General features: G+C 41.3%; 1 protein-coding gene across 10 annotated transcripts in view; it reads left to right on the top strand.

Annotated features, from left to right (window-relative positions):
• LOC143209844 (kinesin-like protein KIF13A) overlaps nucleotides 1-23,416 on the top strand; it is a 124,321-nt gene that overhangs the window by 72,913 nt on the left and 27,992 nt on the right. For all 10 annotated transcript variants that reach the window (XM_076426061.1, XM_076426054.1, XM_076426055.1 and 7 more), the window contains exons 3-11: nucleotides 12,706-12,869; nucleotides 15,735-16,003; nucleotides 18,339-18,586; nucleotides 19,604-19,721; nucleotides 20,259-20,471; nucleotides 21,248-21,505; nucleotides 21,895-22,144; nucleotides 22,279-22,421; nucleotides 22,958-23,305. In XM_076426061.1, coding sequence (XP_076282176.1) covers nucleotides 12,706-12,869; nucleotides 15,735-16,003; nucleotides 18,339-18,586; nucleotides 19,604-19,721; nucleotides 20,259-20,471; nucleotides 21,248-21,505; nucleotides 21,895-22,144; nucleotides 22,279-22,421; nucleotides 22,958-23,305 — 2,011 coding nt within the window. The remainder of the gene's footprint in view (nucleotides 1-12,705; nucleotides 12,870-15,734; nucleotides 16,004-18,338; nucleotides 18,587-19,603; nucleotides 19,722-20,258; nucleotides 20,472-21,247; nucleotides 21,506-21,894; nucleotides 22,145-22,278; nucleotides 22,422-22,957; nucleotides 23,306-23,416) is intronic.

The following is a 23,416-nucleotide window of genomic DNA, read 5'->3' as shown; positions in this document are numbered from 1 at the left end:
CTCTCTGTGTTGCGAATTTCCAAGACCTCGAGGCACTCGCGAATTCGGAAATGCATGCAAGAGGCGAACGAACCGGAATACTACGTCAGAGCTCGTGATCACGAGCTGCAACTTCTCTTTCGCGGGCAATTATCATTGCTCTTTTGTTTGCGTCGCTCGATCGCCGCACCGTGGTCCTTTCCATTGATTTAGCTGACCAAAATTATTCCTAACATTTAATGGTCCCAGAAGATATACAATCAAAAGATATAAAATTGTTGGAAGTATAATCAATACTTGCCTGCAAAACTTTCATACTTGAAACATATAAAAACTGTCTCATCGAATTTTAAGTTGCAGTGATTAAAACGTCTTCATCATCAAAAATGTCGTAGAAGAGAAAAGAAAATTTATATTTCTTGTATGACTACATTTAGTTAAATGCTTAAATATTAATTACAAACCAGTCAAATTTTATTTCATCTATGAAGGAACATATAACATTCATATTTGTTATTCTTTGTTAAGATCTGCATGACGAGTCTGACTCGTTAAAATACGGCAAGGGGTTAATAGCAAAACAAGTATGTACTATGAAAACTCTCTAACTTTCGATAAAGTACAGCACTTCACGAGTGCCTGAATGATAAAAAAATATTAGTATATTGTCCCCCATATATTAAAATTAAACTATAGCAAGCAATAAACATTTTACACTTTAGGTAAAATTTGTGAAATCGACTTTTGACCAGTTAAATCACTGGAAAGGACTACTGTGCGCCGAGTGCGTCGGATTAAATCAATTTGATGAGCCTCCTTGTGTTTTACGATTGGAAATTGTGTAAACGAGCAGAAGCTGTTCAGTTCGCGCGGTCTTTCGGAGATGAAGCTTCGTTGATGTTATTTAAAAAACGCTGTCTTTTTTACAATTTACAATTTTTATACAATTTTACTAACCGGATGAAACAAGAAACAGCGCGAAATTTCACACAATACCTCTTAATCGAACATCCTTCAGAAAATCTTGCGCGACAAGGGCTGGCAGTGACCAATCGAATTATCCATCTCCCTTATCTCGAAGGCGGCGGGTCCCCAGAAGCTTCCGCTCGATGCTCCAGAAATATCCGCTTGTCACGTGTGTGTCTTTCAACAGCGAAAACCAGTGAACAAACGCAAAGCACTAGTTTGGAAAGCCGGCACAATGGCTCGTTTGCATAGACATTGTTCGGCGGCTAGCGTGGGCAAGTAGCGTCGTGAAAATGTATAGCAGTTTCTCAAAGATTTCCGTGCTCCTTTCCCTCCCTCTGTTCTTTTTCTCTCGGGCGTCAAAGAGGGAGGCTTTGAAAGCATCAGAAGGCAACCGAAGAGACATCGCAAGGTGTTCCTTCTCCACGGCGAGCGGTCTCTCTCTCTCTCTCTCTCTCTCTCTCTTTGTGCGTGTGTCAAGTATCTGATCTCTCCTTCATCGTCGAGCGGCTCCTGGCCGCGTGCCAATCCCTTGCTACAGACTAATATGTACCCCCCGGTCCTATAAGTCGGCGAGCACTCGGGAATCGAACCTCGTTTCTTCGGCTTCTGATTACATATTGCACGGTAGCTGCTTTGTCCGGCCACTGGCCACGTCGGGATTCAATTTGTGTCGGTGCTCATGTTCCGCGACGATCGATCCCCTCGACATTGACGATGAACGATCGCCGACTGCGACGGATCCATGCGACCGAATTAGCCCCCGTGCGTTACGCGACCAGCGTCAGGCCCGTTCCTTCAATTTCAGGAAAATTCACCGTATAGACCGTAGCTCCGCGTCCTTTGACAGCTTAATCTTTGCAAGTCCTATTATGTATCAGCTTAACCCTTTGCTGTCGGAGCTATTTTAACTTGAAAATTAAACATTTCTTCCGACCTAGAGCTGACCTGTATATGATTTTATTCATTTTATGGATGTGAAAGTGTAGTACATAATTGATTGGATACCAACATACTTAACCCTTAACACTCGAGTGACGACTCGTAGACGCCGCTAATAATTCTTATACCATTGTTCAAAATATTTTTTCCATTATTAAATTTGTATTCAGTAAATTACTAAACGTATGCGTTTTTAATTAAATTAAGAAAATCATATAAAATGAAAATATTTCAGAGCGGAAGAAAAATTCGGTTTTCGAATTAGAATAGCTCCGAGTGCAAAGGGTTAATAATGTAAACAATATTGTGTTTAATAGTACAGCAATTTTTAGTGCTGACTCTGAGTCAAGGGTTAACTTTTACAAAGTCCGTCTTCCTCTCTATATCTTTCCTGTGAAGATTTCGAGCTGTAGTTGTATATTTCATTTTAAAAAGTTCAATTTAAAAGTAGCATCTTTTTGTTTCAGAGCTTTCTCGAGTCCGTATGTCTCCATCATCCAGTTTTTTTCTATCTAGACATTGCGCAGTATTTCCTCCGCGTACTTATCATTAGAGGAAGCTGTGAACCAATTTGATTAGACTTTTACGATTTCAATGCGTCCAGCTAATCGAGCTCGATCCGCCGATATCTATAAACACTGTCAACTAACTAAACGGTTTCCAGGTCGACCTCGAACGCGTAATATTTTATTGAAAACAAAGATATATTTGCTTGAATTGCTCGGTCCTTTGTGCAATTCGAGTCTCCAATGAATCGCACATTCGCAGGCGAAAAACACTCGACGGCTGCTTACCCCGGCCTCGATCGATTAAAACGGACTTGACGCGGCTATTATCTCTACCTACTACCTGTTACGCTTTTTGTTTCGACTCTCTGCCCGGCTCCAGACACCCCGTCGGAATAATTAAAAATGGCCGTTCCAGTTCCCAATTAACCATTCGAGACTTCAGTCGGCCATTGAACAGCGCTCGTCCGCGACTGAACGCATTGTACGCTGGTAATATCGTGTATAAAATGGTTGCGTTAATTGCGCTGAAATAGAACGCCGCTCTTTTCCGTGTCGGTGTGTACGCGCCTGTGTGTGTGTGTGTGTGTGTCCACGTTCACATGAACGTGTACGTATGTCCACAGTGGACGTACACAGGCGTTCACGAATGATTCGTGCTGCTTATGACACGGTAACTTATAGTTCGTGTTGTACGAATCAGTTACAGTTCCTTATCTTTCGAAACCATCAATAATTCATATCTTTGCCATTATACAATCTTTATCTTTTCTCGTTAATAATTCATACTTTTACCCCACTTCTAACGCAGCACGCGCTCATCAATCAAACATTGTCCGTCATCAAAAAGTCGGTACGCATAATCGCGAAAAATCTGTACTGTCAGCTTGGAGGGCTCGTGCCCGATTATCTATTCTAGAAAGCGCATCTTCTTATTATTATGTTGCCATTGAACGGACCAACAGAAATTTATCAAATGTTTACTATAGATAGATGATAATTGATGGACGACCCTGTACAAAAGCGTACAGCTTGCAATGTTTAAAGTTACAAATAAAATGTTCTCAAAAAACATTTTCTACAAACATACTAGTAATCCATATCTTCATAATGGTTGTCTCATGGTCAAACTATTTTTGCAAATCGAAGAAAATGTAAAAAATTTTTCGCATCAGACGCGATCGAGAATATTTTCGAGATATTTCACCACAAGAATACACTGATCGGATCGTAACGTTTCCGATGGAAGAGACGACCACGTTACATAAAAATGGCGACCCAGTCGATGAGAGGGACCGAAGTTGTAAAAATCTGGGAACGAGTTACAGAGCGATAACGAACGCTCGCGGAGTCGTAAACGAAAGTTCGAAGATTCCCGGGGCAAGAGTAGAATTCTCGGCGCGGCGGCCGGTTAGAAATTTACTAGAATCGGAAGTTACGCGGTGGAAAACGTCCCTGAAAAACGCCGGCATCGACCGTCGCGTCGACGGCCGCGATACAACTTCTACCGTTCATCCTTTATTCATAAGCGCGTGCAATATTAAAAACCGGCCCGCAGAACTTTCGCCGTTTCGCTTGATGGTATCGTAACGACCGATTCCGCTCGCGGACAACAAGAGAACCCCGACAACCGCCTCGCGATACCTATTTCGCCGCTCTTTTCACCGGGATTCATACCGTGGAAACTTGACAAATCGTTCGCGGGAGATTGTGGAATCGAGTCGGCAATCGTCGACGCGGGAAATCGGTCGCGAAACAACGTTCGAACCGATTGTTTCAGATTTTTCTCAATCATTCTCGCGAGCTTTTAACGACTCGATGCGAGGGTCAATTCGCGCGACGATAATCGTTCTTTGATCTTTTCCCTCCCTCTGTTCTTCGATCCTTTTTATTCTCCATTGGATCCGTGCGTTGTAAGAGCCTTTTTCACGCACTGAGTTTCTTTTATTTAACAGGAACATGTACTCGTAACGCATTCCAAGGAATCTTAACCTTCTCTCTGTGTATGGCGTGCAAAAAAACCCGAGGCTGATAAAAACCGAAATCAAAATTGTTATCCGAGATATGTTTCCTTAAGTATTGTATGCTTACCTTTTAAAGATTCTTTACATTTTGCTTAAAAAATGTGTGAGGCCCAATTACACCCCTGTGTGTGTGCACGGTTACCGTGAGAATAGCAGTACAGTAAATAAATAATAAATAAGAATATCCCCCCCCCCCAACCCTCTTAGTAATCTGATCTCGGCTCGGTATATCGATGTGAACCTATAATTATACTCATTAATATTTAATCTTTTTTATTTATTATTAGTCATTTTTTTATGAAACTATCATCAATATATTCGTGGCATTTTTCTGATTAAAAGAAGCTACCGAACACTATATAATTTCAACTGTATCTAGTGGTTTAATTGACGATGAACGTTTCGAACGCAATGAAGGACAGCGTATGGGTAAGAAAGAGACGCGGAGAGTCGCAGTCGATTCGGCCACGCGCGGTCTCTCTTTACACGCGCTGTACTTCTCTACGGTAGGCTCGGCCTTTGAAGCTCAAAAAATAGCTACCCTGTACGGTAGATGCGACCAAATACCCCCGAGGCTGATGCGTCCATAGAGGATTTACTGTACACAGAGAAAAGGTTAACACTAATAGGACGATTCCATGAAAATCGAGAAGCAAAATTATTAAGGACACGATAAGTAAAAAATTGAGGTTATTTCAAGTTTATTTGATATTTAGCTATCTCTAACAAGGCTGAGCATTAGAGTTTCGCAAACGCGCAGCGAACGGCAATTAAAAGGACGAAATCGCACGAATCGAATCGACGCGACGCAGCGGAGGAATCGATATGGCGAACTGGAAATTATTCTGGAGGCCAGGCCGACTTTCTACGGTTCGGATGCAAATTGGGGAAAAGGCGGAGGGTTGGCGAGCGTCCCAGCAGGCGGCGGATGTACAAGGCGAACAGTGAATCGGGGCTTTAACGAAGGTAAACTTAATTAAGGCGGTTGTCACTGGCGCGGCATGGCAGAGGCTGCGTAGGTCGAGAGCCAACCGTTGGACCCGTTGTAGTCAATAAATCGGGGATTTCGCTCGTGTAATATCGCAGACGGTTTAGCCCTCGGCCAGCGGAACTGTCCAGTGAACCCGTGTGAACCGTTTTATGTCCGCTCGTGCACGCCGGTTGAATGATTCTTGCCGGACCGGCCATATATCCTCCGTGTTACGACCGATACGAATTATTGCGGCTCTGTACAACGAACTTTCATTCGTTACTTTCAAGCGGACCGTCCAGCCAACAGGTTGAGCTACTACAAAATGAGATATTGTTATACAAATCATCTTCTCGTATTTATTTGTTCTTCTTTGTTGGCTTCAGTCTAGGAAAAAAGTTCTCGTTCTGAATCTGAACACATTACATACTTGGAGCTGAAAAAGATGCTCGAACCCAAAAATGCAAAATGTTTATTTATTTTCCCGGAAGAACCACAGTCTACCAATGAGATACTAACCCGTTAAATTCAAATTGAATATGCTAGGAATTTATTAATTGATTTTCTTAGAACAGTGTTTCGCCCATAAAGATAGTCGAACGTAAAGGGAGCTTATAAAAGTGATCGGTCCCAAAAAGCCCGCAAAATGACGGCTGAAATGTCCGCTGAAAATGGGAATCCCCGAATAAGTGGAACGATGAGTCACCCTAAGTTTGGAACGACGGTCGTGAGACGTCGTCGGCCCGAATACAAGCAATTACGTCGTACCGTTATAACCCAGTTACACCGTCTGGCCACCTGTACACCTTTACTACTGACGGGGTCTGACCACCGCACCGCAGAGCCTCGCGTGCCGAAGGCCGCTGGAGCTCCTCGTCCATATAGCGTTCTCTGCGGGGGTGTGTTCCCGTGTACACAGGGTGTTAATAAAAGACCAGAGGTCCCCTTTCGTAAGGTCACCAATCTACTGGGTGAGTCATCGCGTTCGTTATCGCCTTGAGAGTATCGCTCGGAACAGCCGCAGACTGTTTCATAGTTCTAATGCCATGAAACTCATCAGGGTTGAGTGATCGATCCCTTGCTGGCCGGTGGTGAATTACCTCTTATGACTCATGATTTCTTTAGCAGCTGTGCCTGTCGCAGTCACTTAATAAGTTACTGGAACTTTCCGAAAAATAGTCATTTTTCAGAATGCTTTCGGCATTCAATGGTTTATTTTGCGACCAGCATCACAAAGAAACAGAAATTTTTTGAGAAATTCTTGTTGTTTGGCGTTTTTTTTTTTAATAAAAGAAAGTGCAGAGCACTTTACCCACTCGGAACTATGGATAATTAGAGTTAAATATTGGGAATAAATCACAAAAACCGGACGAACTTATTTGCCAACCCAATAGTTAAACAGTGGCCCATGCAGGGGTGCAGAAGTGTCGGAAGAGAATTTGTTGGTTCGTTTTCGCGGAAAGGTTAAAAGATTTTGTGAGGTTTGTCGAAGAAAATACGTCAGGATGGCCTATTAAATCACAGTTTCGAGGACACACCCTGTAGCTAGATGGTCGAAGGGCTTTCGTCACGCGATGGTCAGCCTGGTGCCCTCCCCCCCACCCTTGTCCTGGTCCGAGGGGGGCACGGTCCCGATTAAAACGGAGTATCGAGCGGCCTACGTTTCCTTCGCATACAAGTCCGCGGATCCGCAGCGTGCTAGAAACACGGAAACGGATCTGGTCGACGGTGTACCGGTGCTCGGCCCAATTTGCGTGTGCCAAGTGTTTCCGTGATCCCCGCCGGTGTGCCTTCGATCATTTTTTCGTGGTCCCGATCCTTTTTCAGGGGGTGAACGAACCCCACTGTCGTTCACGCGAGCCTATCTACCATCGGGACCCGGCGAGGTTCCAACTTTGGCAACGAACGTATCTTTCTTCTCTGCTTCGTTACGCAAGAAGCCTTTTGCCCGATTCTCAACGTGTTGCGGTGGTTCAAGGTTCGCCAATTCACGTTTTTATTGACGAATTTGTTAGCTACACAGTTTCGTTGTTTTTAGCATGTATATATATATATATGTAATACAGATTAAAAATTGTCGCGCTGGTACACACGAAAGACGCGCAGTGCGCTTGTTTAATAAATAGAGGATTTGATATTTCCACGAGTAAAAGGTGAAATAGAATACAGTGGAAAAATAAAAAGAATTTTAGTGCATCGATGCATTCTCGTCAACGTATCAAAATTATTAAAGATGCAAGCAGATTTCTATTCGATCCATGTGTTAATGCTACATTATCAACTAATATGTGCAATACTGGCATTTTAAAAAACTTGATTTACCGAAGTAAAATTTCTCTTTTTTTACCACGTTTTTATTAAATCTTAGTACATACTCGATATAGCTTACGCAATAGCAAATAAGCTACTCTCTCTCTCTCTCTCACTCTCTCAGGTGGTTTCAATAAGCTGACAATAAGATTTCGGTTGTATAAGGAGATTCGGTTTAGAATTTTATGGAGGTATTTCAATGCGATAAATGCATAAAGTTCCGCACTCGGCTCTCACGAGTAGCACATAATTCTTGATCCAGTCTCCGTAATGAATTTTGACTGCGGTGTGCTACGGTGGACTGAATTTTATTAGAATCTGTCAATCTGTGGAAAGTCTTCAGAAACTAATTCAATTTTGTGAGATTTTTACAGAAGAAACTTCCTATTTTAACAAGTGAAATAAGTTTTAGATTTTATTCTTTGTGTTTCCATTGACGACATTTTCCATCCTTCTTACTTTGGTTTTTTTTTTAACTTTCGAAATGTCCAATGAAGTTTTAAAAATTACAGTACGATCAATTTTCCGCTACGTTGACGAATCAACGCGTTCGAAGCTGCCTCCACTCGACTCGCAATAAAAACGGGGCGAGAGTTTGTCGAATCAATTCGATGGCCGTCGCCAGCGTTTATTTTATCTTCTGATAGAGATCATAAAGAGCGCTTGGAAGCGGGTCGAAGAAAGTAGCCCGTGATTTCGAGATTTCCTCGAGTTATTTTCGAGGAAGTATTTCACTTTCGTGATGTACCAGCGCGACGGAGAACGTTTTTATTGTTCGATTATTCTTCGACGGTGATTGGGATCGTCTCTGATCCTCTCCATCAGTTTTGTAATTGGAATTAAAAAAGGAACTGATGAAAATATTGCCTCGAGCGGGTACAACGTGTATCGATCGAACGGATGATCATACATTTATTCGACAGAAATAAACGGGCCACTTGGTCCTTAAGTGGGTGTATCGAACAATATGCAGACTTTTGCCAACTATATTTGATCGATCCTGCTCAATTGGGCTGCCTGAGACTGGAGTAACTCGCACAATCTTCCATAAATTGTTGCTGGAAAGAACAACGCCTTTTCAACATATAATTTACCATGTTTTGTATCTTCATTGTAAACAAAAAATAATAATTTACGTGGAAATTACAAAAATAATCGCAGTTTCGTTTTCTGTAACGTTACAAATCAATCAATGTCTCTATTCCACTTAATCGTTTAAACATTTTAAAAAGTCAAAATCAAGTTTCTCTTCGCACTGCATATAATGACAATTATGACAGAGTTACTAATTTTTCTTGGTTCTTTAAAACACGAGTACAGTTTCATAATATTATTATTTATTTCTTTCTATCATTGCCTTGTTTGTTAACTGCGGATGAGCTCCGAGCTCGTTCGAGTCACCCGAAGATTTTGAATTTGCAATTCCCCGGCGCATTCTCGCAAGTTATCGACAATAGAAGTGATCGGTAGGTAGTTGCGGCAGCGACTCGCTTATGGCCCGAGCCAACGTCACAACTTCGCAGAATCTCGTCGCGCAACTATGTGCCAACAATACTGACATTATTCTCCGGAAACTTTTCTATCGGCTGTCTAATCGGCACTCCTCGACGGTCTCGGCCCGCGTAATTATGCAAATCGGCCGTAACCCGCACGGCCGCCATTGTTGTCCGGATTTAAGGCGGCGTTAGAACCCGGCACAGTCGAAACTTCCGGTCTCGTTGCATCCCCGCAAAACACCTCCCTCCACCCTCGGTAATCCTGGCAAACTCTCGAGAGGAGACGTCTCTTGGCACGTTCGAGAGAGCTCGGCGTGCGACGCGATCGAAAAAGTTTTATCGGCCGAGACCGATCCGCCGCGTCGCGTCGCGTCGCGTCGGTAAGGCGAATCGGTATCCCGCGACGGGTTTTATGAACTTTCTGGGACGGTGCATCGATTACGGTGCACGTCCCCCTCGTTTATACAGAGACATGCTGTCGCGGCTGCAGTCTATCTCATAACGAACTGTAGAGATGGTCTGACTTTACCGACTTTTGACGCGTTAATCGATAATTATTTTATTTGACAAATCCCCCTGCTCTTGCGTTAGGTGCATTTTTCATTGTTTTGACGAACTCCCTAATTTTCGTTGTTTTTTTTTTGTAAGAATTTTTGTGTAAGAATTCTTGGCACCTGATACAATTCCGAAATAAAACAATTATGTTCCTGCAGTGGGTGCAAGGAGTATTTGTACACAAAACAGAAGAACCTGCGATTTAAATGAATCGCAAACCCTAAATTCAAAGATTTTTACATCTTAAGGTGGGATCGCCTTTGCGCGTCTGGACGCAGCGTTTTGTTATACATACTCTATTCGTCGTAGCTCTCAGCTGTGCCTCCGGACGCACAGTTTGCGTTCCTATGATGCGATTTGGTATGTCTTTCCTTGTATTTCACTTGCGAAGAAAAGCGAAAGAACATCGCCCAAACTCAAACGCGTGCGTCGATCGATTTACGATATGTGTTCGACGCATACGTTTGCGTTTGTATTTTCGCTTCGAGACCTCTGAATGTTGCGCCAGACCGAAACGCATGTGTTTGTCGACCCACAGCTTCAGAATACTTTTCGGACTACTGTTTCGGATTTTTTTTTGATATGTTGTAATCTGTAATGATATATAAACGTACCCCAAACAATTTTTCGAAATCTTAAAAATTGCCCGGACACTCCGAAGACGTCAGTGATCTATTGTTTGTCAGTCAAGCCTCGCCTGGTGAAATCGCAACGTTGTTCCGCGGCGTTACCGCGAGCTAAACGTTCCAGTTTTTTTTTCACCAGCCCGGAAAACCGATGGAAACTGATTACTCGGGGAGAAAATGCGACGGGAAATCAATATCAGGGGCCGATGCGTATAACGCCCAGCCGTCGTATCCAACGACTTCGGATCTTTTGACGTTTGAGACAGGGTCGTGCTCGAATATCCAGGACAAGAGGAAATCACTTTCATTCCCAGGGAGCTGGCATACGTGCTTCCGCCATCGCGAAACCGAGCTCGTTCAATAATTCGCGGAAAAAACGACGCCCTTTTCGCCGCCGCGAAGTTCAACAGATATTTCTTGGCTCGGAAGATCAACTATCCAAAGTTCTCTATGAAAAATCAAACAGAGAGTGATTTATAAATCCACAATTTGCCAAACTCTTCCAGCTCGCTGTTTTTAAAATTTGTACAGAAACCACTTAATCACACAACTATTTCTTCCAACAAAACTTCCAAGCGAAACTGTACAATCATTTTGCACGTTTAAAATTAATAATAAAGGAAATAACTTGATTAAAAGCGCTGAGACTGTAGCTCACATTAAGAAATTGTGTGGCAAAGTAAAACGAAAGGAAACGCCGCGCAAGTGTTCTCGAATCTGAACGTTCCGTAGCCAGTTTTAATTTCGGGTTCTTTAACGGTCGTTAATTATAAGATTATTAAGCCGGCATTGTTCATTCTTATCTCGCGTTACAAAGACGGTCTTTCCGGTGGAACTTCTAAGACAGAATTAATTCCGTTTCATTGTCAGTGCAAACAGGGGCCGCCATTAATTTCTCAGCAACACATTTCAGAAACCTGCCCTCGCACGTTCCCCCGAGACGCAATGCTGGAATTAATATCTAGAATCCTTTTAGCGGCGAAAGGGTTGATTTGCAGCCCTCCTACTCGATGATTCTTTCATTAGGGAAGCCCCAGATGCCTATAAATCGATCTTGAAAAATATCCGTGATTACTCATATAATGTTATTGTCTCTCGCGGGGAGCTCTTGGGATCCTAGCTATGTACTACGACGAAGCAGTGTCATCCTCAATTAATATGCATTGTGGACAATTATGGGAAAAATTGCAAGAACAACTGCGATTGTATTGCGTTATCCGCATCTCTATGTGTATACGGAAACATTGTTTAGAAATTACTTCAACACAAAATTTAATTTTATTACCACTCCATCCAGGGAGGTTATTTAATGATCCTTTTAAATTCTGTTAATTCGTTCGAAGTATTTAATAATTTCATTATCATTTAAAAAAATATTTGTAAGCTTCATTTTGGTGTAACACTAAACCTACCGAGCTTTAAAAGTAGCCAGGATATGTTGCCTTATAATAAAATATATATAAAAAAAACTTTTTAACAACCACGCTTATATTAAAATGCACTGAAAAGGAGAAAATAATTTTTTTCCTGGTTCTCCATAAAATACCGAATCCAGTTAAATGATTAATAATATTTTTCCCCAATGTTTTAAGCAATTAGTTCAAAATTTCTCCTGTTATAAAATTAGTGTCGGAATAGATGGAAAAATTTAATATAAATTTAAATAAAATCATGACATTAGTGACTATAAAAATAAAAGCGTAGACCGCTACACTATATTGACGTAATCTTCGCTTTTGTAATCACGCTTTTATTTTCATAGTCACTAATGTCATGATTTTATTTAAATTTATATTAAATTTTTCCATCTATTCCGACACTCATTTTATAACAGAAGAAATTTTGAATTAATTGCTTAGAACTTTGGGGAAAAATATTATTAATCATTTAACTAGATTCGATATTTTATGAAGAACCAGGAGAAAAATTATTTTTTCTTTTTCAGTGCATTTTAATATAAGCGTGGTATTTAAAGTTTTTTCTTTATATATTTTATTTTCTATTTTTATTGTCATCGGAAGCAAGTGTGTGTACAAAATTTCAGCAAGATTGGACTGTGGGAAGAGCTTTAAAATTCGATTACATGATTTTATGCATACAACAACACGGCAAATTAATATAAGCGTGGTAAAAATAACAAGATTAAATTTATTTGAACTTTTTACCTCGAAAGTATCTTTATAATTTCAATGATTGTGAAATAAAAAATCCGGTCAAGTGTATTGTTTAAATGGCAATATCAGAACTCTATTTCTGCGTACCTGTGTACCTTTTTAAATTGACAATATCGCCACCGTATTAATTGAGTCTCCCACCTTTTATCTGTTGCAGAAGCAAGCCAAAAACATTCGCGTTCGATCATTGTTTTCACTCATTGGACCCGGCCGCGGACAACTTCGCGAGTCAGGACGTGGTGTTCGACGCTCTGGGCCGCGACATTTTGGACAATGCGTTCCAGGGTTACAACGCTTGCATTTTCGCTTACGGACAAACCGGTAAGTACGATCGTTAATTGTCTTCTTCGCACGCGAACTGTCGCAGGACAGATGGTGCGAGCCGAGGGACAGTGATTTTATACGAAACGGTAAGTAGAATGTCTATGTATACTGGGTGATTCGAGCAACTGGGTCGGAACTATAGCTCCTAACGGAGTTGGAAACAAAATTATACACGAAACTTTCGCAAGGTACATTTGTCAGTCTATTCGTTCTGTTACTTATTTATGGACATTGATCTCTTGGATCACTCGAGTTCAAACGGTGCTAAATTCTAAAATTGACGCCCCGACTGTTCACTTCATATCGAGTTCGAAATGGAGTCAACGATATAGAATATCTATTTAAAATTAACAACGCATGAGAATATATTTTTTTTCTAATAGGACGAGATTCTTTTTGTAAATATTTTCAGATCAGAAAATAATACCGTATCTCGTGGTAGTACTTTTTTCTTATTTAAGGGTAACGGCATCAGTTAAGGGCCGGCTGGCGTCTTGAGATATAAAGGTTAAGGGTGGAGTAGTAACGACATCAATTAAGAGAGAAGAATAATAACGCTGTAGGCCGTGATAACTGAAATTTATTATAATGCCGTGGGCTGTAATTTAGACTCCGGCCGAGACAGCAGGGTGCGGAAGCGGAAAGGTTAAGGGTTAATTGTGCCTGAGAAAAGAACAACGCCGACTTATGATCAAGATAAACAATTAGAAACGCTTCGCCGACTAAAGTTTTCCGAATATCGCGAATATTTATAAAATCAAATTTCCCCAACGTTAAAACAAGACTAAATTAACCCTTCGTACTCGAGTGGTGACTCACAAGGGAAGGACCCCAAGTGTCCGACTTCGATTTTGATAATTTGTTGTGAGACGATGGTATATGAATCCCTAATGATGTCCGCAAAATATTAGGTGTAGCTACTCAATAGTTTTAAAGATATAAACAATTGAACTTTCACGCAACTTGCTTACACGGCTAATGGAACTTCGGAAACTTCAGCTGCAAATCATGGTATATCAACAAGGTATGAAAGTTTAATTGTTTATATCTTTAAAACTATTGAGTAACTACACCTAATATTTTGCAGACATCATTAGGGATCCATATACCATCGCCTCATAAAAAATTATCAAAATCGAAGTCGGACACTTGGGGTCCTTCCCTTCTCAGAGTCACCACTAAAAATTGCTGTAGCATTATTCACAATATTGTTCACGTTATTAAATATGTCGGTATCGAATCAATGACTACACATTGAAATATTGCATGAGCTATTATATCAATTTCATATCGATAAAATTACAAAAATCATAAGGAAATATTCTAGGTCGGAACCAATGTTTAATTTTCGTGTTAAAATAGATGTTAAAATGATATCACATATTTGCAAAGAGAAGCTTTTTACCAAAGATAAGATACCAGTTGGGAGGATAGAAAATTCATGGATTCCAGTACCAGTTATAGCGTCTAGACTCTAGAGCATAGACCTACGATCATGCATCTTTCATCGGCATCAATGTCTCGTATCTAAGATCCACTGTCGCGGAAGTTCTTGCAATCCTTTACTTATAGATCGCCATGTATATTCATCATGTATATCTTATAGTAGATTATCAAGTAGAACCTGAACAATTGGAAGACTTATCGATCTCATTGTCAGAGCTTATCCAGCATCCCCCATTCGTTCGCGGCGACATTTATTTCTCCTGATAAGAGTGTAACGTAGTTACCATCTCCCCGCAGCGCAGTTTAACGCCGCAAATAACGCAATTAGAGAGGTCAGCGTCGATGAACGTCCACGGTTGATCTTACACGAGACATTGACCCAAGCGCGTCGCGACACCGAGCGTCTCTTCGCCTCTTTGCTCGTTGTGTCGCGACCCTCGCGGGGGGCGGGCAACGGTTTCACCCGGTGAGAAAAAAAACAGATAGTCAGATTATGCACTTCTAAAGGCTCTCGCATCTTGCCGATGCACTTAGCCGCTCGCTTGGTATCGGCCGAATCGGATTTAACCTCCCCGTATTCGTCATCCTCTCAAGCGCTTAGGCTCGAGGAGACGATGTCTTACGCGGAAATAGAAGATAAGAAATGCTAAGCTTGTTAACCGGGGGTTGAAGAAATAGCGGAGTCGATCGAGGGTTAACCATCCGCGGTCTTCATGTTCGAGAAGCGTTTGCTCTCCTGCTTCATTACGCCGTTCGATAGCGGAGGTCAATTAACCCTTTCATCCCTGAAGCATGCACGCCGATGGCCGGGAGTGCTGGATCAGGGTTCACGATCGGTCGAGGAGAATTTATAGTATTTTTAATGATCCTAGTTCGTTTGAGCTATAAGTAGACCGCGGATCTTTATGCAGAATAAAATGTCTCCATGTTAATTTTAAGATACGGAAAATGTAAATGTACTTTCAATCGTTTTCAACACTCGAAGATAATGCAACAGCATCCGCGAAATTTCAGCAATAATAATGAACTTCGTCGAAGTAGCATCGTTTGAAAAATTTTGATATTCTTCAAGTATTTATTTTGTAATGGCACGACTTTTTGTAGAACGTATCTTCCAAATATACATAGTTATCACAGCGAGGAGCTGGTTCATCGCAATTTTCCCGAACGACCAAAAAACTCAGCCCGAAGACCGCGGGATTACCATAAAAAGAAATAAATGTGCAAATACAAATTAGTCCAAAATGGAGGGTACACCGGTTATCGTAACAACGAGACGCTCGTTAAAACAAGAATTTCCGTGGCGCCGCGAACCATCCCTCGAACATTATAGGAATGATCGCTGTTTTCCCGGTATTCTCTCCCCTTGAATTTGATTTTCCGCATTGACGAGAAATACGTATGAATTTGTTCCAGGGTCTGGGAAATCGTACACGATGATGGGTAGCGGCGAGCACAAGGGCATAATACCGCGACTGTGCGACAACCTATTCGACATGATCGCGAAACAGCAGAGCTCGGAGCTCACCTACAAAGTGGAGGTCTCCTATATGGAGATCTACAACGAGAAGGTGCACGATCTGTTGGATCCGAAGCCGAACAAACAGTCGCTGAAGGTCAGGGAGCACAATGTCCTGGGGCCCTACGTCGACGGGCTCAGTCAACTCGCCGTCACGTCGTTCCAGGTACTCTAATCTGGCTATGATCACGGTCCAATATTGCACAACGTGCAATTTTTAATCCAAAATGTCCTCTGGGAGTATTATACAGTCACTATTCGATCTAAGAAAAACGAATATCCCCTCCACCGCGGGGCATACTCCGCGAGGGGTCAAGAATTTTTTTTTTTAGTTTTAAATAGATTTTTAGTATTAAAATGAAACAAATATTTGACAATTGAAGGGGTGGATGGGTAAAGGCGTCAAGTTTGTTTTCTGTAAAAGAGTTTTCAACAAAATATGTTGTCCTTTTTTGATAAATGAAGATAATTATTATCTTTTTTTGTATTAGAGATTAACCATAACCATATATATATATGTATATATTTGTAATTGATTTGTGTTATTATCTTCATCCATCGAAAAAGGACAACATAACTCGCTAAAAACTCTTTTACAGAAAACAAACAATTTGTTACTGGACACCTCTATCCATCCACCCCTTCAATTATTTGTTCGAGTTTGATTTTTGAGTAGATTTAATTAAAAACGATTTGCGGCATGTGGTATGCTTGAAGCAGTTTGGGTAGATGGTAAAGCGAGGATCTCTTATCAAGCAGAAGGCATCGTTTATCAAGCGGTGACATCGTTCGCTGCCCAAAATTCTACCGAGAGAAGACTATAATTGTGTGTCGGGAGCAGAGAGAGGCGATTTTCCTTTATTTATCACCTGTTTCGACCGGTGATTGGCACGGCTCCAAAGTGAAACCGTTATGATCAATATCTGTCGCTGGTGTGCTTCGATTTTGGTTGCGACACGTTCTACGATTCCGGCCGAATGTAGAATTACGCTGTCCAATTTTTTCGCAATTTTAATCTGTCGTGACTGATGACGAAATTTTAACTACCACAAATCACCTGTCCGCGGCGTCGATGCAATTATTCTTCGAGCAACGAGACACGATCTTTTTTCTCCTGGTATCGGCGTTCTACGTTACACATTCGCTAATGAGCTTCAAATAACGAGGCAATTCATTATACAAATAGAGATCGAATTTCTGAACAATTTCTGTCCCTCTTTCGCGATACCAAAATAATTTATGCATTCATACAAATCTGACTTTTGTCGTTGATACAGCTGCATTACAGAGTGCATAATTATTCAGAGGGAATATTTAAGTTTTTAATCAATTTACAAATTCATCCTAAAAATACTCGATTCTTCGGGAGTGAAGATAAAATTGCCGATCAATTTAGATTTCCTTTTTGACTTTAAAGGAATTTAACGCGTCACAAGTGTGGCTCTTATCTGTATTCAATTTCTGAATTAATTCACAAATCCTATTTCCCTCGAGGACAGAAATCTCAATCATGCTAAAGAAACGCGCTCCGATGTCGATCGAACACTTCTTCAATTAATGGGACAGTCGTTCGATAACAATCGACGATTCTTCGGTAACAGTGTGATGTTTACGTCGCGATAACAGAATTATAACAGTTATAAAGTAGCCCCCCGTCTGGTATCGATTGCATTGCTCGGCGAGTAACGAGACAATTATTGCTGCGCACTGAGCAACCTTAGCAAATTGATTGAACCGTCACGATCACGATCGGTCTGAATCAAATGGCTTCCACCGATCGTTCGGCCGAGGTACGATCATTAAACGGACGGAGGTAATGATACACGATCCTTTCAGAAAGTAAAATCAGGTCGTTTTACATACGGCGCGGCGGCTGCCTCTTTTATGCAACAAACACGTTTCGCGCATACCAGTAACGCGTGATAACTCTCGATTGGCTCTGTCCAGCTGAAAACTCACGCACTCGCGTCTCTTCTCGACTTTTTTTCAAATCGTCTAATCGTTGCGTCCTTTCTCCAAATTAAACGGATAGATATTTTTAACAGAAACATAAACAATTCGTCCGTTTACAAAATATTAACTTCCATCTTTCCAAATTTCAAATTTAACTTTTTTCGAACTTATTATTGGACTGCGGATCTTTATGCGTTTACGGCTCATGGAAATGTTAAAAAAATGCCAAAATATGAAATTCAATGGAATTCAGTACGATTTTTATTTGTTTTTTATCTACAAATGCCGTTCCCATTAAAAGAAGGATTTCATTTCATTCCACTTCCTAAAAATTTGTCTATAAAAATTGAAAATTGCATAAACATCCGCAGTCTACTTATTATGTATGGAGAATTTTAGAAAGGTCCTAGCACGATGCTTTGTGATTCTGAGTAAACATTGTGCCACTTAAGGGGTTAAGAAAAATAAGTGCCAGATATTTGTGGAGAATTTTTGGAGGATTAATGGCTAGCAGAATTGAGTAGAAACTTACTGTTGGTTTTTTCCAGGATATTGACAATCTGATGGCGGAGGGCAACAAATCGCGGACGGTGGCGGCGACGAACATGAATTCGGAAAGCTCCCGTTCGCATGCCGTTTTCTCCGTCATACTGACGCAGACGTTGACGGACACGAAAAGCGGCGTCAGCGGGGAGAAAGTCTCCCGGATGAGCTTAGTGGACTTAGCAGGGAGCGAAAGGGCTGTGAAAACTGGGGCAGTGGGCGATAGGCTTAAAGAAGGAAGCAATATAAACAAGTAAAGATACTCTCCCTCCCCTTTCTGAATTGCATATCTCCGGTTAACATCCGTGCTGGATCCCCAACGTCAGCTGAAACAACCGATTATACTGGCTTCCCGAACATTTGTTTCTGGAAGACCATAACAGTGTGACCATGAGAATATTCCTACGGGAAACGAGAAAGGAGTATATATTCCGAGTGGCTTTCGTGGCGGCTGGCAGTCGGCCATTTTGAGGGTGTTAATAATTTTTACGGGCATTTTGATAGCGGCTTACTAGCGACCATTTTGTGAACTGCTATTGGACATTTTGACGACAGCTAGATGTTTTTTATTTTAGTGGCAGCTAGCTATCCGATACTTTTATGATCACTGGAAGCTGTTTGCGTGGATTGTGATTTTTTGTCGGCCATTTTTGACGTTGACTTTTGTCTTTTATAACACTGGAACTATCAGATCAATTATTCAGATAAATTTCAGATTTTTTATGTTTCGCAATTACTGCAATTATAAGGTTGCAGTTTATTTTTGTTTGAATATCACAATGTTCGAGAAAATTTTTGATTAACAGGTTGATGCAATTTTTATGAGGCACACTATTCATAAGCCTAGTGTTAATGACATTGAGGATTCAGCTTCAAATAGTTTTCCGAAACAAAATTTTTCTTAATGTGACACATATAATATCTTAAGTAATTCAGGCTACTTCAAATTCGAATTTCACATCTATTAACTTAATTGCTGCACCTGATTCGTCTCCGAGTATTTTGTAGTAAAATTTAAAAATACTTTTAAATATCATTGTATTCAACTGAATAATAAAATATTGAATACATCGCAAGTGCTAGATGAAATATTAATCGAGCACTTTCAGAAATTGGGTAGCGAGCGCTTAAGTTGCACACACAAGTATCCGGATGTCTTATGAACTTCGTAGCAAACTGTTGTGCGAGGGATGTTTGAGGATGTTCGGTTCCTTTTGAAGCAGCCTGTAAGTGCTCGATCTGGGGATACACGAGGGACAAATATTTGCAGATCCCTAACGACGTTGGGTCTAGTCATTTCGAAGCTGGCGGATCAGAATTCCGGAAGCAATAAGAATAAGGACAAATTCGTGCCGTACAGAGACTCTGTTTTAACGTGGCTGCTGAAGGTATTCTGCAACATTCTTATCTTACTACGTTTTTACTGATAAAATCTTCAAAACATTTATTTCAACTCAACGGTTCACTGTCACAAACATTCAAAGTATGCATATTTCAAATATTCCAATTTCTAATCTCATGGCTATACAAATTCGAATCCAAAATTTTCAAATGTCCAAAATTTTAATTTCAAAGCTCCCAGCTATGCAAATCCCAAGTCCGAACTTCTAAATACTCTAATTTCAAATGTTCAAACATTAGACAATACTATCAGACGCTAAGATGTTCAATCAGAAAATTAATTAGTCAATAAAAATTAATAAAATATGTTACCACAAACTGCCATAGAGAACCGCAGAATAATTCTTGATCTGATCACCGAGAACAAAACCACTGGCAGTCGAGTTTCAAGTACGAAAAATTGAAATTCTGTTCCAGAAATTTGTTTGATTTTCGAATAACCGTCGTTAAATTGGAGTAGAGGGATTAATGGTAGGGTCTCGTATGCGGTCTCGCGTGTGAAAATATTGTTGTTTCGATTTTAGGATAACCTTGGCGGCAACAGTAAAACTGTAATGGTGGCTACTATATCACCGGCGGCGGACAATTACGAGGAAACGCTTTCCACCCTCCGATACGCGGACAGAGCGAAGAGGATCGTTAATCACGCGGTGGTCAACGAGGATCCGAACGCAAGAATTATTCGAGAACTGAGGCAGGAGGTGGAGACCCTGAAAGAGATGCTGCTGCACGCGACTGTAAGACTATTCGCTCTTTGTAAACACGGAACCGTTGACTTTGCGCAAACTCCTCGTCGCAAAAGCGCCGGATCCTATCTGAATCTTACTCGGATTGCCCCGGCGGCCGCGCTACAAACTTTCCTCTTCTGTAAATAAAGATGAAATTCGGTCACGAAGAAGATATCGGACGCCACGATAAGGGGAAAACGATTATTGACTCGCTATAGCGCGTCGTTCGTTCATAGCTTAGAGCTCTAAAGATGGCTCGCGAGAAAACAATAAGATATTAAGTAAGCCCGATAGAAATTTTCTTCGCAACTGGAGTTCTTAATTGGAGGATGAAGTTTCTCATCTCTAATTTGAACAATGAGTCCCTAGAAATTTGAATTAATATAGGTTCTCGAATAATAAATTCGGGCAACAGAATAGCGCGCAGCCGGAGCGTTAGAAACTTGAGTAATAAAGTCTCTGATAATTATTAATCGATAAAGTTTAACCCGGAATGTTTTCTTAACGAAGTATCGGATACCCTGAGTACCCTATTGCCAGTTTTAATCTATCCAATCTTTGGAGACAAGTTTGATTTTTGTATGGGATTCGACGATCGAAGTCACGCGAGGTGAACGTTCTAAGGATGAGACAGATCTAAATAGGACATAATAACGAATGGACCTATTTTCTTCTCGACTTGGTTAATTAATTACGAGAAGCTGTTAGTCTAGTGATCACCGGAGCATTAATTTCTTCGGCTAATCCCGCAATTCTCTGACCCTCTTCTGTTGCGGAATGTGCAGGGATCGATAGTGGGCCAACAACGCACAGACATAACGGAGAAGTTGTCGGAGTCGGAACGACTGATGAAGGTGATGTCGCAGACGTGGGAGGAGAAGCTGGTGAAGACCGAGAGGCTGCAGCACGAAAGGCAACAAGCCTTGGAGAAAATGGGGATCAGCGTGCAGGCTTCCGGTATCCAAGTCGAAAAGAACAAGTACTACCTTGTGAATCTCAACGACGATCCCAGCTTAAACGAGTTATTGGTGTATTACCTGAAGGTACTCTACGATGACTGATCGTTCTGCGAAACAACGTGCTCGCTGCTTTCTAATATTTATCAAAGTATAAGCCCCTGGCTCGACTTTTCTTCTTCTCCTTTATCGTGTGCCTATGTTTAGTATTAGATGATTGCATAAATTCTTTTCTGCAATTAGAAAAGAATGGTGATTATATAATCGATTAATGAAGCTGTATTCTTTAAAATTTAACCATTGAATTTAATTGTCAAATCGGACACGAAACTATGCAATCTGATACAATGGCTAATGGCTAAGTATTCCCAATAAAAGAATAGTATTCCATTTCAATTGAAAAGAGGCAAAGTAGCGTCATCCACGGCGAACTCGACATCCTCAGGTAAAAAATCATTTTTTATGTGAAACCCTAGGAAAGGACACTGGTGGGCGGTCGATCAGCGAAAACGGATCAGGATATTCAGCTGCACGGTTTGGGTATCTTGCCCGAGCACTGTGTGATCACGATAGAAGAATCAGGATTGTATATGACGCCGTTGCACGGTGCTAGGTGTTTCGTGAACGGCACACAGGTCGTCGAAAAAACGCCTCTGTTACACGGCGACAGGATCGTCTGGGGAAATCATCATTTCTTCCGGGTGAACTGTCCCAGGAGCGCAACAGGTACGATCGAGCTCCGGTACCAAGCCGATCCGAGCTTCTCTATCGGAAGCTGTAATTGGAATTTTAAGAAATTACCGGTTGATTATCTCTCGAGGAATAATCGTGTATCTCTCTCGCTCTCTGTGTGTTCGCAGCGATCAACAGCGAGCCGCAGACACCCGCGCAGAATATCGATTACAACTTCGCGAGGGAAGAGCTGATGCTTAACGAGCTGTCGAACGATCCGATACAGAGGGCCATCGCGAGACTCGAGAAACAGCACGAGGAGGACAAACAGGTGCGGCTACTGGCAGTGTTTGAACCAGGGACAGTGTTTGAACAGTTTATTTTCTGGAAGTCGTTCATCATCAACTTCTTCAATTTTATGCCTTTGATGCATCAGAGACAAATTTGATAAAATTGCTAAAATATATAGCCATTTCTGAAAGTTCTTTGAACCTTTGTCATTCGGTAGTGTTAAGCATAATTGCTAAAATTTATTTTAAATAGAGCAATTTAAGCACCAGTTAAGTGTTTAGTCTACCACAAAAATAAGACGCGAAACGTAGTTTTCACTAAGGCTGGGAACACTAAGCCTTGTTACATTGGTTACTTAGAGGTACTTAATAAATATCGAATATCCAAGCCCAGAGTTTATGGGTCGAAAAGTTAGCCCACTGCTGAATAAACTAAGGTGAACGTCTCGCCATTAATTGAGGCTTTGAAGACAAAGCTACAGATCCCTGGAAGCGTGCATGATTTTGAATGGAGTGTTGTTCAGCAAGATGTGGAATGCAAACGATATGTTAACAAGGGCTTTTCATTGATCAAAAGGTCGCGCTGGAGAAGCAGAGGCAAGAGTACGAACGCCAGTTCCAGCAGCTACGCAACATCTTGTCCCCGTCGACACCCTATTCACCGTATGTACCCTACGATCCTCTAAGAGGCAGTCAAAGCGGCAAGTTGCCAGCCTGCACACCGACCACGCAAATGCGCGTCGAGAAATGGGCCCAGGAGAGGGACGAGATGTTCAAGAGGAGCTTAGGTCAATTAAAGGCGGACATCTTGAAAGCCAACTCTCTAGTGCAGGAGGCGAACTTCTTGGCAGAAGAAATGGGCAAGCAAACAAAATTCAGCGTCACCCTGCAGATCCCTCCGAATAACTTGAGTCCGAACAGAAAGGTATTGTTCAATTCGCCAGATTGTAATCGCTGCAATCTAAACAGTGTATCGATTAAAGAATTACAGCTGCAATTATCTGTCTTGAATTTTATCATTGATTTAATGATTATT

This window comes from Lasioglossum baleicum, chromosome 6, assembly GCF_051020765.1.
Source record: "Lasioglossum baleicum chromosome 6, iyLasBale1, whole genome shotgun sequence".
Lineage (NCBI taxonomy): Eukaryota > Metazoa > Arthropoda > Insecta > Hymenoptera > Halictidae > Lasioglossum > Lasioglossum baleicum.
The sequence above is the reverse complement of the archived record's forward strand: the minus strand, read 5'-3'. Positions and strand labels throughout refer to the sequence as shown.